This window comes from Phyllostomus hastatus, unplaced genomic scaffold (assembly GCF_019186645.2).
Source record: "Phyllostomus hastatus isolate PE091 unplaced genomic scaffold, TTU_PhHast_1.1 phas_contig_495, whole genome shotgun sequence".
Taxonomy (NCBI): Eukaryota; Metazoa; Chordata; class Mammalia; order Chiroptera; family Phyllostomidae; genus Phyllostomus; species Phyllostomus hastatus.
Genome location: NW_025333895.1, coordinates 6,353,851 through 6,370,685, shown reverse-complemented (window position 1 = coordinate 6,370,685; position 16,835 = coordinate 6,353,851). Strand labels below are relative to the sequence as shown.

The 16,835-nt window shown below is 61.6% G+C and overlaps 1 protein-coding gene across 1 annotated transcript in view; it reads right to left on the bottom strand.

Annotated features, from left to right (window-relative positions):
- LAMC3 (laminin subunit gamma 3) overlaps positions 1–16,089 on the bottom strand; it is a 52,476-nt gene extending 36,387 nt beyond the window's left edge. Inside the window, exons 1-3 of the mRNA XM_045846267.1 lie at positions 15,714–16,089; positions 5,704–6,008; positions 544–674 (exon numbers count right to left, since the gene is read on the bottom strand). Coding sequence (XP_045702223.1) covers positions 544–674; positions 5,704–6,008; positions 15,714–16,089 — 812 coding nt within the window. The remainder of the gene's footprint in view (positions 1–543; positions 675–5,703; positions 6,009–15,713) is intronic.
- Between the last annotated feature and the right edge of the window lie 746 nt (positions 16,090–16,835).

Below are 16,835 nucleotides of genomic sequence, written 5' to 3'. Positions count from 1 at the left end.
TCTGGGGGGGGAGCGGGGTTGATGGGCTGCACTGCTTATAAAATCAGGAATGCTGATTTTTTTTAAAAAAACCGAAACCTTGAAGGCTTCCAGTCCTGGGCCTGCTGGCGGTCGCCATCAACCAGCTTTACACGCACAGCGTGAGGGACGCCAGCCCGGCTGTGATCTGGGCGAGCTGGGAGGGCAGAGCACTGCTGTGCACCGTGGCGACGCCACTCAGGGCAGGAAAAGGACGGGAGGGAGGGAGGAGGGGGGACGGGGCTTCCAGGCAGAGGGAACAGCAGCAGCAAAGGTCCAGCGTGCCCCGCCCATGGTGGTGGGGACCGCGGGTGCGGGAGAAACAGCGGGAGTTGGGAGGGGAGACGCACAGCAGCCGGACAGTCCTCGAGTGCCGGGCCCAGGGGGCCAGGGTCCCGCACCCTCTCCCTCCCCTGGGACACCCGAAGTGGCGTCTTTGCCCTCTAACCACGTGGGGTGACCCCCGCACGGCCACCACCTTCGGGAGCCTGGTCCCCGCCGGCCGCCCTGCCTCCCGCCACCTACCTGCCGCCCACGGAGAAGTCAGACACGGCGTAGTAGTAGGACTGCAGCACCTTCGGGTCCTTGAAGATGTCGTCCCCAAATGTGTTGAGCCGGTCCAGGGAGATGAGCAGCTCGGTGCTGGTGACCCACTCCTGGGGGGCGAGCGGGGTGGAGGGCGGGGAAGGGAAGGGCTGCCATCAGCAGGCCCCTGGGTGTCTGCCCCCGGCCCGCTCTGCTGGGCAGCACAGCTGGCCAACCCGGGGGTCTCCGGGGACGGAGGGGCGGGCCAGGCTCATACAGACACCAAGCACGCTGCAGAAATCAGGGGCCTGTGCGTCGGGGGGTCACGGCAGCCCGGGGCCCGGCCCACTCACTGGCTGTGCCACTTTGGGGAAGCCGCTCCGTGTCCTGGAGCAGCCGCGCCCCTCCTGTGAGATGGGACAAGGGACAGTCCCAAGCCCACGAGGGTGTTTGGAGCACGGCCGGTGTCAGCAGTGAGGTGTGGGGGTCTGGCACCTGCTGGGTGAGTGGTGACCCCGTTGTGCAGGCCACCTGGCTTCTCCCCCATTCTAGAGGCCGGCTGGAGGACGGCCTGTCCCAGTGCCCTCCTCCCCCTCAGCTGGGCCTGGCGTGCGGTGGGACCTCGGCCTGTGGGCATCTCATGTGCTGAAGACCAGGCTCCCACAGACAAGCCACCTGCCCCAGGTGACATCTGTCTCCCCAGAACACGCGGCACCCCACAACAGCAGGAACTTGGGGCCCGTTTACTGGCTGCAGCCCCGCTGGCAGCAGGCACAGCAAACACTCGCTGATCACTGCTGAATGAGCAGCTTCCCCTGGAAGAGTCGGTGGGGAGGTGGGAGCGAACCCACGCGAAGGCTGGCATTTTCCTCTGCCTGCTGTTTGCTGCAATCAGGTGGCTCCGGCTGCATTTCAATTAGCGCTTTAATTCAGCCCGGGAGCTCCCGGTTCAGCCATCCATCGGGCCCGTCAGCACGGAACACGAGCTCCTGGAAAAGTCGGTCTTCCCGGCCCAGCAGGATGCAGCCCAGCGGGCCCCCGCCGCTCCCTGGGCTCAGCGACCCTCGACCCTCGAGCCCGCTGCCCGGCACCCCGGGCCTCTGCCCCAGGGTGTGGCAGCCCGGGAGGAACGGTCCAGCAGCAGAAAACCGCAGTGGGGACCTCAGCTGAGTTTGTCGGTCCCCGTCACTCTCAATTACTTCTCAGAGGTCAGCGACCTGGTTAAAACCTGCTTCTGACCCGGGGGGTCTGGGGTGGCCCGAGGCTCCGCCTTCTAACAGGGGCCCGGCCGGGGGGTGGCGGGGGGCTGTTGCTGCCGGTCCCTGAGCACGCGCTGAAGGCTCTCGGCGTCTTTTCTTCCACCAGAACAAGCGCCACCTAGAGAACTGGAACCAGTTTACGGAAGGCCCCGAGGTGGACACTGTGTGGCCGTGGCTCGGGCACTCACGGTCCCCTGACCAGTAGGTTCTGCTGCTGAGGACGGTAAGAAGCCAGGAAAAGTCCCAGGCAAGCGGAACGGATGGGGAAACTCAGACAAGGAAATTAAACACGGCCGAAGAGTTTGAACAACTTACATCCAGCTGGGGAGTCGCAAACCTTATCTCCCCGACCAAGGACACTGGGGAACACATGGGTCCCCCCTCTCCTCCCGGACCAGAGAGCACACAGCTTACATCTCCCCGGTCAGGGACACGGAGCACAAACCCAAGGACGGATGAAGTCGGGGGAACGAATAACAGAATTCCAGTGAGAACCAGACAGACCCAAGACAAAAGCCAAACAGTAGGGCCCCCTGCGGAAGGACCCCACCCCCTCCGTGCTGCTTTGGTGCACCCGCCTATCACAAACACAGCTGGGAAGCTGATGACCCCTCCCCCAAGGGCCTCGGCTGCAGAAGCAAGAGAAAACCCTGGAGACAAACTCGGGGTGCGGGCCAGCTCTAGGGCACAAAGCTTTCACTTCCCCCTAAATTCTAAGGGTCCCCACGAGACTTGCAAGTGGGGGAGTGTGGGCAGCAGCAGCTCGCCCCGGGCCAACCCCTGATCCTGTCTCCAAGGGCCCCCTTCTCTCTGACTCTCCAGGGAGCTAAAGCTGCCACACCTTGGCCCTCCTCTGTCACCGTGACCTTCACTTCCCAGGGAGCACACAGCAGCCCCGCTGTGGCTCACTTCTCTCCCCAAGACATTTCCAAAGAGCCCAAGCAGCCCCGGCCTGGACTCCCTCCCGTTGCTCCTACCCTAAGCCCTTCCTTGTTCCACTGTCCCCAAGTTTAACAAACACACTCCCAAGATCGCCTGCGCTCCTGCTGGGAGACCTCTGCGGCACGAAGTCAAGAGCCCACACCCTGCCAGCAGGCCACGGCAGACGCCCTCCGGGCCAGGTCCCCGGCTGGTGACTCACGACCCCATTCTACAGAGGAAGAGACTGGGGCTCAGAGAGGCTGAGTGCTCTGCTTCAGGCTGCACAGCGGGCACGCAGCAGAGCTGGGGTTCGGGTCCCAGCTTTAACCACTAGGCAGCCTGCCTTCCTGCACCTACCCTAGCGCCTTCAGCATACCAGGGGGCCCAGAGGGCACCGGCCTGCCCACAGCCTCCAGCCCCCATGGCCTTCTCTGGGTTTTCTCATCTGCTTCAGGGCCTACGACTGTTCTCCCAGTCCGGGAATGGCAACAGGAACCGTGTCCAAACCTCCCTGAGACACTGGGACAGTGGCCGTGAGAGAGCAGGGGGATTTGCTCCTTTACCCCAACTTGTGTGGAGCCTCCCTCCCTGAGGCCTTAAAGGCCATTTGGGGGTAAACTGGAGCCCCGATGTACACAGGCAAACAGGCTTTTGCAACTTCGCATCGCCTCCACTACAACTAGGAGTGGGCGAGCCAGGGGCGGGGCTCTGGGCCAGACTGCGGTACAGAGGAGGAGCCGGGGGCGGGGCCTCAGCTCAGCCGGCCCCCAGGACGCAGCCGCGGAGGGCTGCTCAGCTCGCTCACCCGATTCTGCCCCGGCCGGTGGGACCCAGGACCCAGTAGCTGAGTGGACACATCCTTTGTGACCTCGCACCCCCAAATGCTCCTTGTTCTCAGAGAGAGTGTCACCAGGGTGCATCCGGGGGGGACGGGAGTGAAGGCCTGGGTGGCCTTGAATTTCTTTGTCCTTCTCTGACCTCGGTTTCTGCCCGGAAGCAGCGGGAGGTGGGGTGGGGGTTTCTGCGGTTGCTTCTCTGTTAGGGACAATGTCCCGGACATGCGAGACCTCAGGTCAGGGAACCGGCCGCCAAGGTCCCCAGCTTAGGCCTCTGCCCCGGGGGACGTGGGTGCAGACGCAGGCGGAGCAGGCCTGGACGTTCTGCTCGTCCTCAGGCGACCTCGGCTGACCTTTCCTAATCTGCGGGCCTGGAGCCCCGGGAGGAGGCTCCGTCACTTCAGACAGAATCAAGACGATCACACGTGAGCCTTCTCCACGGGACCAGCAGGGCCTGGGCGTCCGGAGCTGTGATTCTGAGCCGTGAAGGTGAGCCTTGCCCAAGGAGAGGTCTGGCCTTTGCTGCCTGCTCCTGAGGTCACCTCTAAGCCATCACGACTGATGTCCTGCTTGCTAAGAGTGTCTTTGTTCACCCCGGGTCTTGGGCCCCCCAGGTAGTCTATGCTAACCCGTTACCTATGGGGCCCTCGGGCCACAGGGGACCAGCTGGTGACGAAGGCCTGTGGTGCAGGCCGTGGGCTGGGTCTGTGCGGGGAACCCCGTGAAGACCCGGATGCCCGGGTGCAGTGAGCTTCCCTGGCCAGCAACGGTCACACTTGGTTGTCACACACAGTTGCTGGGAGAAATCAGCGCTGTCCCCAGGACCCTTTGCTGGTTTCAGTCTGTTTCTTTTCACTGTAATAAATCCTCACCTGAGGGTGCCAGCTTCTCCGAGTTCTGCGAGGGCCTCAAGCAACTCTGGAACCTGAGGGTGGTCTTGGGGCCCCTGAACCGGCTGACTCCCCATCTTCTCTTGCAGGGTGGCCCAGGCAGGACACAACTTCCCTCACGACCTCAGTGTCTCCTCTGGGAACAAACAGGACTCTGGCCCCGCCCCCTTGCTGTCCCAGACGGGCGGAGGAAATGCGACCTGTCCAGGGAAGGAGACGTGGCCGTTTTTCTGACCACAGGCCTGTCTGGATGTGGGGGAGCGGACGAGAGGGCCGTTAACGCCTAGGAACGTCAATCAACCAGGCCCCTGTGCCCGGGGTCAAAGGTCATGAGCGCCCAGGGAGGTGGACATGCGTGGGGGCCGATACCAGTACGGCCCCATAGCTGAGCAGAGCCAGGCGGGCTGGCCAGGGGACCTGTGTAAACGGACACAGCCACAGGCCTGCGGCGCCCTCACCTTCGAGGACGAGGACAGTGAGCTACCGTGGCTTGCAGCCTCAGAGCGTGAGTGCATGCCTCTCAGGGCCAAGCACTGCGCCAGCCACGTGATGGCTGACCGCCCAGCGTGGCGGCGTGGGCTACTGCGATGGAAATTCGTTGAAGGGAAACCTTTTAAAGGCAGTCGTGCTAGTCACATTTTAAGTGCTCTAACAGACCCCTGGGGCGAGTGGCCACCGGTGTGAGCATTTGCATCTCATTCCCTAAAGTTCTGAGTCAGCGTAGAACCCGGGACTCTGATTCCAAACGCACGTTCTGCTCGCATTCTCCGCAGTATCCTCGGAAAAGCCCGTGGAGACACACGGGGCAGGCGGCGGCGCTGCGGGTTCAGGGAGGGAGTGAGGCCCTTGGTGGGGGGTTCTGGGAGGAGCACCGGCCAGGAGTCAGGACACCTGGGGTCTGGCCTGGGCCCTCCCCGCAGGCGAGCCCCTGGAGAACCCGATCCCCGCTCCAGGTCTCAGTTTCCCCACCTCCATAAGGGAGGAGTCTGATGAGGTGGCTCGCGGGAACCCCAGGGCTGACACGGGAGGCCAGGAAAGGAACAGGTCTGCCTGCCTGAGTCGTCCCCCTTCTACTTACTTCGTCATCAGGTGTCCGCAAAAGGTTTAGACGCAACAAAAACTTATGCTGTTTAAAACCCGAAAACCGCGGCATCCCATAGAGTCCGCCTGTGTCCTGCCACTTTAGACTTTCCTGTGGTCCCTGGACCCGATGCCCTACCCCGAGCCCCGCCCCCCAACCCCGCCCTGTCTGACCTGCAGCAGGGGGCTCTCCTCGAAGTTGTAGGCGCTGGGCCGGCCCTCCAGGGTGGAGAAGGCCACGTTGCCCCCGCTCAGCGGGGAGATGTCGCTGAACTCCGAGGTGCAGAAGGCCACGCGCTCGTCCTGGCCGGGGCGCAGGTAGTGGCCCTCGGGCCGGCCGTAGGTCTTCCAGCAGGAGGCGCTGTAGTACTGGTAGGGCTCCCACGGGCCGCCCGCGCGGCCGCGCTTGTAGATGGCGAAGCTCTCGGGGCGGCTGGTGTGGAACTTCAGCCGCACGTAGGTGATCTCGTAGGCTTTCCCTGCAGTGGGAGGACACAGACTCACTTCACAGACGGGAAGGGGCAGTCCAAACCCTGGTCCCGGGGACAGCAGGCCGGCTGTGCTGCACGAACTATCTTGGATCGTTAGAGGCTGTCTGGTGTGCTGTGCTGGGAGTGCCGCCATCGACTAGTGATGCCTGTCCGGGTAAAGCGAAGAACAAGGTAGACGTGCCTTCCCGGTATTTGCCATCCCTGACCTGGGCCAGCCGGCCTCCCTGCGTGGCAGTCTGCCCTGTAGCACCCCCACAGGGCGCCATCTCTCTTTGCTCAAGTGTCTACGGCCACAAGATGCTGCCGCATCCTGAAGAAGACTGCTCTACCCTTAGAAAGTTACTTCTTTCACTACATCCCACCGAAGCTTACCCTTCCACCTGTGACTTTGGCCTCAGTCCCTCTCAGTGACTTCAGACCCCTGGTGTCTGGGGAGAGCCCTGTTCCAAGTCCCAACCCCTAACACGGTTCTCCCTGGACCCTCCACTCCTCACATGTCCGTCTAACTTCACTTCCGACCCAAGCTCACCTGCCCACCCCGCGGCCTCATCTCCCAGCCGAACCCTCAGTCCGCTGCCCTTCAGCTTCTCTGGGCCACTCATGCTCCTTGCTGCCTTGCACGTTCCTCCCCCGGGGCCTCACACAATGGACTAGCATTCGGCGATAAAAAAGAATGAGGTACAGACGCACCTCCATTACGGCAAAGTTACGTCCAGATAAACTCATGGTGAGTTGAAAATATTGCAAACGCACTGACTACACCTAACCTACCTGCCACCGCAGCTCGGCCCAACCGATCGGAACACACCCAGAGCTCTCACATTAGCCTCCAGCTCGACCATGACCTTGAGTTTCATCTCAAGAGTCGTTGCCTTCCCGTCTTCCCACCAGGAGCAGGAGGCACAGCCGGGCGTTTGGTGGACAGGGTGCTGTGCCAAACCACCGAACGCAGCACCCAAAACCGCCGGCAACACAGCCGCCGCGGAGCCTCGGCTGTGTCCCACCGCAGACCGCCGGCCCGGGCACAAGGGCGATGCTCAAAATGCAAGTGGGGTTTCTACGAAACGTGTATCGCTTTCACACCGCCGTCAAGCAGACAAATGGTGAGTCAATCCATCGGAAGTCGGGGACCGTCTGCACTGATACCATGCTACCACACGGATGAACCTCAAAAATGTTACGGTAAAGGAAAGAAGCTAATCACAAAGGACTACATTTTCTGTATGACTCCGCCGATACTAAATGTCCTGAACAGGCAAATCCATAAAGACAGAAAGTGGATTTGTTGTCAAGTAATGGGGGGGCGGGGGCTGGGCGGTGACTGCTCATGGGCACAAGGCTTCTTTTGGGGGTGATGAAATGTTCTTGTTTTTTAAGATCTTATTTATTTATTTTTAGTGAGAGGGCAAAGGAGGGGGAGAAAGAGGGAGAGCAATATCAGTCAGTTGCCTCTCTCACACCCCCCAACCGGGGACCTGGCCCCAAACTCTGACTGGGCCTCGAACTGGCGACCTTTTAGTCTGTGGGCCAGTGCTCAGTCTACTGAGCCACAGCAGCCAGGGTGATGGAATGTTCTCAAATGGACTGTGGTGATGGGTATACGACCCTACAAATACACTAAGAACCACTGAATTGAGCACTTCGAGTGAATTACATAGTGAATCAATTATATTTCCATAAAGCTGTTACATATATTTTTATAAATTGGACTTCACATCCATTAGGATGGTTATAATCTTTTTTAAATGGTAATAACAAGTGTTGGTGAGCATGTGGAAAAACTGGAACAGTGCAGAGGAAATGTAAAATGGTGCACTTGCAAAGGAAAACTCTGGTAGTTTCTCAAAAAGTTTACAATAGAATGAGCACCCGATCCAGCAGTTCCACTTCGCGGCGTCCCCAGAAGACCGAAGGCGGGGTCTCGAAGACCCGTCTGCTCACCCCCGTCCGCAGCAGCGCGCAGTTCACGTCGACCAAAGGGCGACAGAACCCAAGCGTCCGTCCACGGGTGATGGACACGCAGGACGGGGTCCAGCCAGGTGGCCTGTTTATCTTCAGCCTCAAATGTAAGGACATTCTGACGCCCGCTACATTGTAAATGAGCCCTGAGGACATTACGCTGAGTGGAATTCGCCCGTCCCCACGAGTCAAATACCGCGGGATCCCATGGGCCTGAGGTCCCCACGGGGGCCCAGCCCACGGAGACAGGCTGCAGAATGCCGATTGCCAGGGCCCGGGGGCGGGGCTGGGAGTCAGCGTGTCACGGGGTCAGAGTTTCAGTTTGGGAAAATGACAAGGTTCTGGAGACGGATGGCGGTGACAGTGACGCCACAGTGTGGATGTGCTGAATGGCACTGGCCTGTGCCCCTAAGATGGTTACGATGACAAATTTCACGGTCTGCGTGTTTTACCTCCATGAAGAGTTCAAACACACACAGGATCCGGCAACAGTCACGCCTGCGTGAGTGTGGTTGGGAGGGTGATAATGGGAGCGTAATAATGTGTTGTTTTAACTTGAACATCTCACCTAAAATGTCCTATGGTGTGCTTGAGTGGGATAGTGTTATGTCACAGAATGACACACGCTTATGATTTTGTCATAAGATTTGGTAATGCACAGGGGCGTTATTTGTGCCGGACCCTGCTGTGTATACAGTAGGGGGTAAACTCAGGGGTGTGCGGAGCCACCGACACAGCTGACCACTGGTCTATCATACGGGGCAAAGCTGAGTCAAAATGCTGAATGGAGAAAGAGACACGAGACCCACCATTCAGAACCATCGAATCACATTTAAAGCTCTCTCAAGAAGAAAAAAAAATCTCTCAAGAACAGGCACAAAACAAAGTCCCCGAACAGAAGACGGCGCCCGCCCTCGGGGCAGAGCGCCCCTTCCCTGTCTCATGGTTCTGCACTTCCCCAGTTTTCTCTCACGAGGCTTGTTTCAATTTAAAAACTGGAGAAAACACATTAACAAATTTTTTTTTTAAGCAACCGCCTTGCCATGTTCTCTTTTAAGCTGTTTTGCAAAGCCCTGAGGCAGCCCGGCTTGGCACTGTCACTCCGAGTCCCTCAAAAGGAATCCTGGGTGGCTGACAGTCGGTGTCGGGGACCAGCCGGTGGCTGCTTCTGTTCCCGGCAGGCTTCAAGCCTGGGGACCGGGAGGGGACTTCTCCCAGATGTGCACTCACGGAAGGACACCGCGGAGGCGGGCCCCGGTCCCCCAGACTCCCGGGTAAACACCGAACAGCCAGACACCGCGCTCGGTGTCCGGAGGGGAGCTTGGAGCCACTTAAAAGGTGGCTGGCGGCGAGACGCTCGATGGGGAAAAAGACGGTCACAGGGAGTCCATGCAAACAAGGAACGTGGGGCGCTGCTTTTCCTCCTCCTTGCTGGGCCAGGAGGTGAGAGAAAGTGCTGGAACATCACAGAGACTCGGCAGGAACTTTTTGTTACCGGAGTTAATTAGAAGAGCCAGGAAAGCAACTTAATCCTCGCTTTGTGATGAAAAGGTTTCTGTCTAAGGCAACCTGAAGGCTGGGGAAGGAAGCCCCCCACACCCCGGTCTTCTACACAGGAACAAGAATTAAATTTGCAGTTTCAGCCCCGACCCTTGTGAGCCCCAGCGGCTGGGTGACGAGGCTTCGGGGTGGTGTGGGGGACAGAGGTGCCCCAGCAGGAGAGCTGCACCAGAACACCGGCCCCACCTATAAACTGTGGCTACACCTCTTGGTGGCACACAGCTCTTACCGCCCAGCTGCCCAGCATGCTGTTCCCTCTGCCTGGAATGCTGTTCCCTCTACTCCTTACCTGGCCGGCTCCCACACATCCTGCTCATCCCACTGGTGGAGCGGGCAAACCACATGCCCCAGCCCCATCCCTGGGCAGGACATCCTTCTCCCACTTTCCTGGGCTGATGGCTACTCACCCTTAAGCCGTGGGCCTGGGTGCCTCACTGGGCTCCCCCAGCCACCCTGGGCGTCCTCACCCTGGTACGTAAACACCTGCCCATCTCTGCCACTGGACTCCGACCCCCTGGGACAAGGGCTGTGAATCCCTCCCATGGAGCACAGCGCCTGGCGCATAGTAGGTGCTCACTAAACGCCTGCTGAATGAGTGAGGAAAGACAAGCGTGATGTATATTTTCCAGGGGTTTATACTCCGGTGAGCACGTTGAGACAGGCAGGCCAACAACACGGCTGAAACGGTCACAGTGTGTCTGCAGGTCCTGACCCCCAAATAGTACTTGCACAACAGCCAGCATTTACTGAGCACCCGCTATGTGCCAGGCACCTTGCTCAGTGCTGTACGCACAGTTTCTCGAGACATCCCCAAACAGTCCCGTCACCGTGCTTGTTTTACGAACGAGGGACTTGCCCAGCGTCCCACACAAGACAGCCGAGGCCCCTCACTCGACTGCAGGCCCGGCTGGCCCCAAAGTCGCCGCCTGGAACCAGGCTCCCCTGCATTCGGGGCTCAGAGAGAAGGGGCTGCCCGGGGACACTGCCACCGAGCCAGCGCCGTGGGCTCTGAGCCACGCCCTCTCCAAGCAGCTGGGACGTACAGCCCATCGGGAATGACAGTGGGGCGGCCGTAAAACCGGGCTGGCCCACATCCCGCTCGGCGGACCAGGGTGAGCTCGGAACAGAACGGAGAGGCTTATTTTGGGAACAGGGAAACAAAACAAAGCCCCTTAATTGGAGCCATCTGGGGAGCAGCGGGCCAGGGGTGGGGCCGGAGGGGGCAGGGTGGGAAGCCGAGCCGGAGCGCCAGGGTGAGGCTGCCCTGCCCGTGGCGGGTATTAGGACCAGGCGGCGAGAGCCGCTCCGGGCCCTCAGCTCTGTTCTCCTCTCCCACCCCGGCTCCTGGCAATTCCGGTGGGTGCCGGGGAGTCCCCACGACCGCGATGCCAGCCTCCGTAAGAGCCGGGCTGGAGCCAGGCTGGCCCGTCACAGTTGTCTCATCTTTGGGCCAAGAGTCTGAGGTTCAAACATGGACCAAGTCTGTCCAGCCCATCGTCTAACTGGAGAGAGTGAACAGGTTTCAGCAGGTTGATTACTGCCTAGGGTTTTGTGTTAAGAAGGATTCTGAGGTCCAGGCGGCACTGAGACACAACTGAAGTGCTGGGGTGTGTAACCCAGCTCCACCACTGACCGGCTCTGTGGCCTTGGCCAAAATACCTACCCCACCCCATTAACTGGGTAAGCGACTCCAGAGTAGTGACTCAGTTTCCCCATTCGCACAAAGCACATTGACAACAACAGGGTTTAATGAGTGAGTGCCTGCCAGCATTTAGAACAGCCCCAGGCAGGTGGCCTGCACACAACTGAATGTGAGCTGTGACCCCGCTCACTGGCCAGACCAACATTTATGGGGCCCCGCGGCATGGGGGGCCTGTGCTGGGCGCCGGGCAATGCCGGTGGAAACGCATTTCCTCGGAGCATGGCCGACACACCAACACACACGAACTGGAACCACAATGCAGCACAGTCCAGATGGGGACCAGGACAGGGACGGGGACGGGTGAGGGGCTGGGGCTGGGAGATGGCCTGGGCAGGACCTCTGCCCAATCCTGGGGAGCTTCCTGGAGGAGGGTGCCTCTAAGCTGAGTGACACAGCCAGTGCAGCCAGCAGCTGGGTCACTGGGCCTTGCTCAGCACAGGGACAGGCCCACAGCAGGCACTCCCCTGCTTTGTTTGTGAGCGAGATGCAGGTTAGGCAGGAGAAGGCAGGAAGAAGGACTCTACAGGTCAAACGTAAGCGCACAGGCAAAGACCAGGAGGAAAAGCAAGGCCGCCGTGGCTCGTCCACAGCCCTGCCGAAGGGCAGCCGGCGGCAGCCGGGTGGGAGGTGGGTAAGGGGCGACCAGAGGCTGCGGGCATCCTTCCCGGACTTTGGGACTTGCCCCTCCTGCCACTCCGGGGTCAGTCCTGGGAAGCCCAGGAGGGTGGAGGCGGCCAGGGCCAGCGGTGGGGCCCAGGAGGGTCGAGACGGGGCTGCTTCTGTGGGTGGAAGCTAACCAGGATCGCTGCCTTGACCCCCGGACCTGCCGGGGGCCCAGCATTCCAGCCGGAACCCCTAGGGAGCAGGAAGGAGGACTTGGCCCCCGGCGCTGGCCGCAGCCAACGCAAACAGGGCCGCGCTCAGCGGGAAGTCGTGGCGAGAACACGGTGGAGCCGAAGCTCTGGAGGCCCAGCCGGCTCTGGGCTCCTCAGGGGCCAGCAAGGCCCTCCCGCTGTCCGCCACGGCCCAGGCCGGGTGCCCTCGCCTCCTCCTCCGGTCCTCTCTAACCGCCTGGGCTGTGCGGGTCTCAGGATGCGGGGCACAACCCCCTGGCTCCCCACACCAGGAGGTCGCTGTCCCCCAACCTGAAATGCCCTTCATTCTCATGGCCCCTCCTGCCACCCTTCAGATCTCAGCCAGGTCCCTGTGCCCTAAGTGTGTCCCCAGTCTCCTCGGTCCTGGGCCCAGCCCGACCTCTGCAGGCCTGGACCACCGAGCCCGCGATCCTGCAGTGGGGGCTGGGCTGGAGGGCAGGCAGGAGCCCACCCCCTTCTTCCTGCAACTCCCCCTGCTCTCGGGGGCCCCAGAACTCATCCGCTGGGAAAACAGGAACTGGACAGTCTGTCTGTCACTCTGGGAGATTCTCAGGAACCCAAGAAAGTGGACAAAGAGACCGCTCCGCTCCCCAGCCTAATGCAAAGCCTGGACCGGCCTCACCAGCATCTGCCCGCCATGGGTATCATTCCCCGGAGCAGCGCAGTCAGGGGAGGGTCCCGTGGTCTGTCAAGTATGGCCAGGTCACCCGGGGCAAAGGGTCTCGTTCTCGGAGCCTCAGTCTGCCTGTCTATAAGAGAACGCATCCTGCGACTCAGCGGGGGTTTCAGTCCCTGCGTGGCGAGAGCCCCCTGATTCATGCCTGTTACCCGTGACGGCCATCCACCCCCCCCCACGCTCCACCCCCGCCACCAGGCCCCAGCCCCCCTCCCTGGCCTTCAGGGCAGGGTGGGGCGCCGCCAGACCCCGCTGCTGCCTTTCATCCCAGACGGGAAGGCTCGGCTTGGCAAATGGGATCTGGAACAGATGTCTGTGAGCTCGCGGGGGGCTGGGAAAGCAGCGACCTCCACCAGGGAACGGAGGGACTGCCGCCCCCTCCACTGCCCCTCACCCCGCTCCCCCAAGGAGACCCTGGTCCAGCGGCCTCCCACGCTCCCCTTCCCCAGCAGAGTTGTCAAGGAGAGGGGGCGGGGCCAGCCGAGAGGGGGCGGGGCCAGCGGAGGTGGCTTGAGGACCAGGCGCAGAGGCTCCCCGCCCACTTCGCCTGACCACGGGCCCTCCGCTGGGAATACGGTGACAACCCCAGACCTCTTCTTCCTCCGACATCACGCGATCCATGGCTCTGCGTGGGGCAAACCGAAGCCCAGTGGAGCCAAACACGGGCCAACTCGGCGAGTATTTCTCAATCCCGTCAGAGGGGACACCCCCCCCGGGGAAGCTCAGCCCAGGGCTGCTCTCAGCAGAGTGACGTTGGTCATGCACAGGGACCGTCACGGCTCTGGTGAGCACTCGCCTTCGCCACCCCTGCCCCAGCTCAGGGAACCAGCAAACCCCCACCCCAGCCCGGGGAGGTGGCCTCTCTTATCCCTGCTTTACAGAGAGGACGCCAGCGTATTAGAGGGGTTGCCCTTTGCCCCCTGCCCCCACCCCCAGTGGCTGTGCCCGTTTTGTGACCTGCACCCTGTTCTGTCTCCCAGGCCCTGGGCTGGGTGTACAAGCACAGGACGGAGGAGGTAGCATTGCCATTCATTCATCCGTTCGTTCGTTCACTGTACAAACTGTTGCGGACCCCTCCTGTGCGCCCGATGCTGTACACACAGTGGAAGAACACGGGTGCAGGGTGGGGTACACCCGTGTGTGTGCGAGTGTGTGCACGCCCGCGCTCGAGCGTGAGCGTGTGTCAGTGTGGGGTCCCAGCCTCGGGTTCCCTGGTGACGAACGGACGGCACCCACCGTGCTGTCAGCAGCCTGGGCAGAGTTCAAGGAGGCCACACAGCGGAAGCACCTGGCTGGGCACGCACCCAGCGCGCGGCACACGGGGACTGCCCGCCCGCCCACCTGGCTGGTGCCTGGGCCCAGCCGTCCGCCAGCCTCTGGATTCCACGACACATGTAACACATCAACCAAACCCGCCCCCTTTGTCATGGAACAGCCTGTCTCCTCCACAACCCCCACCCTGTCCCAGATTCCTTCCCCTGGGGCCCTGGGGTCCTGCCAGCCGGGTCCAGCCAGCTCCCCCAGCCTTCCTCCCGCACTGGTTTCCTGTCGCCTGCTGGGTAGAGACCACGCCCCATCTAGACGTCCCACCTCGAGGTCCCGACAGGCCAAGGGAAGGTGACAAGGCCCAGGGACCTGAGCTTCTTGGGGCAGCAACCAGCACCGGAAGGCTCACTGAGGGGCCCCAGGGCCCCCCACCTCCCTTGAACATTTCCCCACCCTCCCCGAGGCACTGGCCCCCAGGGCTGGGATGAGCCCCCTCCAGTGACAGAGCTCACGTCAGGGACTTTTTGCTCTGACTTTGGACACACTGCACCCAGATGTTCGTGTCCAGACTGCCGTTTAGCAGCTGTGTGCCGCTGGGCGAAACTCTTAACCTCTCTGAGCCTCAGTGTTCTCATCGGGGAAATGGGGGTGCAGCCCCATAACCCCTTTCCCCACACCGCCTGGCTCCAGACGTGCTCTGCATTTCCACACTTTTCAGAGTTTAGAGAGATGACCCAAGACTCACGCCGTGTTCACACCGCGGCGGGGCCTGGGGCCACGGGCTATACACTCAGATGAGGTTGCAGCAGCCAAATGTATCAATATTCACTCTAAGTAGGCTAAACAAGGTCTATAAATAGCTCCAGGTCGCATTTAGCAGCCAAAATAAGTTATAAAACACTTTGAGTTTTCGAAGTTTAGGGAGCTTTAGGACCCAGAGATAACAGAGCGGGGACCGGCTGAAACACCCCCGCCCTGGAGAGCCTGCGGAGGCTGCGCAGGGCGGAGCTCAGCTCGGTGCCGGCACCTCTGCCGGCTCCGGGGGCACCTGGGCCGGGTTGGACTCAGAGCGGGGAGGGCACTCCCGGTCCCACAGTACGGGAGGACCCGGGAGCCAAGGGCTGGGTCCCTCCAGACTCTGGACTCTGGTTCCCAGGGATCCCGGCCCCCTGCGCCGTGGGGGGGCATCGGGCGGAGGGACACAGGCAGAGCAGAAAAAACATGCTCTGCGACCGGCTCCCAACAGCCGCGTGAAGCAGGCTCCGGCCCGAAGACCACACGCAGGGACCGCACACGGCCTCGGGATGCGCCGAGGCCCGAAGGGGACCCAAGCTTAGTTAGGTTCCTGCCTTAGAGGGCGGGCAGACGGGTTCATCCCCTGGGAGGTCACCTCCCCTCCTTCCCTACAACGGCCACCACAGGGCATGGTCTTTGCACCCAGATCCACTGCTCCCTTAAGGGCTCCACGAAGCTTCCCGCCCCTCCAGGCCGAGGGCGCAGCCATCCGTCTAACCTTTCCGCTCCTGCGGACACAGGTTCCATTCCTGCGCCCCTATACCTGGGCTCCACAGCCCACCCAAGGCGCGCACACAGTGGGTGGGGACAGAGGAGGAGATGTTGGCGTTGCCTGGAGCGCGCCCCCTACCCCGGCTTACCCAGGCGCAGAGTGATGTTGACCGAGGTGGGGTACTGCACGCCGAAGGCCATGGACGGGCTCTGCCACCAGGTGCTGTCGTCCTCGCTGTGGAAGTCGGTGAGGTAGGAGGCATTGTGGTGGCGCAGGGGGTCCGTGGCGTCGCAGCGCTGGCACTGCGCCCCGACGCCCCCCAGCGCGCCCACGTGCGGGCAGAAGTCCTCGGGTGGGTGGCCGCACGTGTGCGAGGCCTCGGCGAGCCGGCCAAACGCTGCGTTCTCAAACACCGGCAGACAGCGCTGCGCGCGCCCCGCGCCGTCGTAACACGCGCTCATGCCCGCACCGGCCGGCCGCGGCATCGCGAGCGCCAGGACCAGCAGGAGCGCGGACGCCGCCATGGTCAAGGGCACCGACGCCCGGAGCTCCAGGCTGTGCGCTCCAGACTCTTCAGCTCAACTTGGCTCTGGTGGGCGCGGACGGCGCCACAGGGCGCCAGGGCCCGCCTTCCCCGGCGGGCGGGACCCAAGACCGGGTTGGGAGGGACGGCGGGAGGGACCGACGGCAGACCCCCACCGCCCAACCGCGCCGGCCCTTGGCGCTGACCCCACCTGGCGGCCGCGCCTGGGAGTGCCCGGCTTTGGAGCTGCCCGAGCGGCCTTACCCTGGCTCTGCTGGGGCCCGTAGCCTTGGATCCTCAGGGTACCTGTCTGTAAAACCGGGTTGGTCCCGACACAACTTCATTCCCGCCATTGTGAGGTTTCAATGGCTGCTCCTCAAAGGGACCCTGCTCACCTGTCCCTTTTTAGTCCTGAAATTCCAGGGCACGATAGGGTCTTTCCCCACACACCCCTTTCTAGCAGTGCCTGGGATGGCTCCTCACGTGGCCACGGCTCCTTTAACTCTGAGAAGCGCATCTGCTGCCAGTCCCTCTCTGCCCTCAAAGCAGAGAGACTCCAACCTGATATTTGTGACAGCAGGTCCCTGGTCTCATCACAGATGCCACCGAGAGGCCTTGGCTGCGCCCTCCCCAGGAGACACCTCATTTTACTCTCCCTTCATTCAAGTTAGTAAATCGGAGGAGAGAAGTCACGTGTGCTTCTGAAGAGGTGCTAGAGAAAACACCAGATAAAATTCAGCACAGACT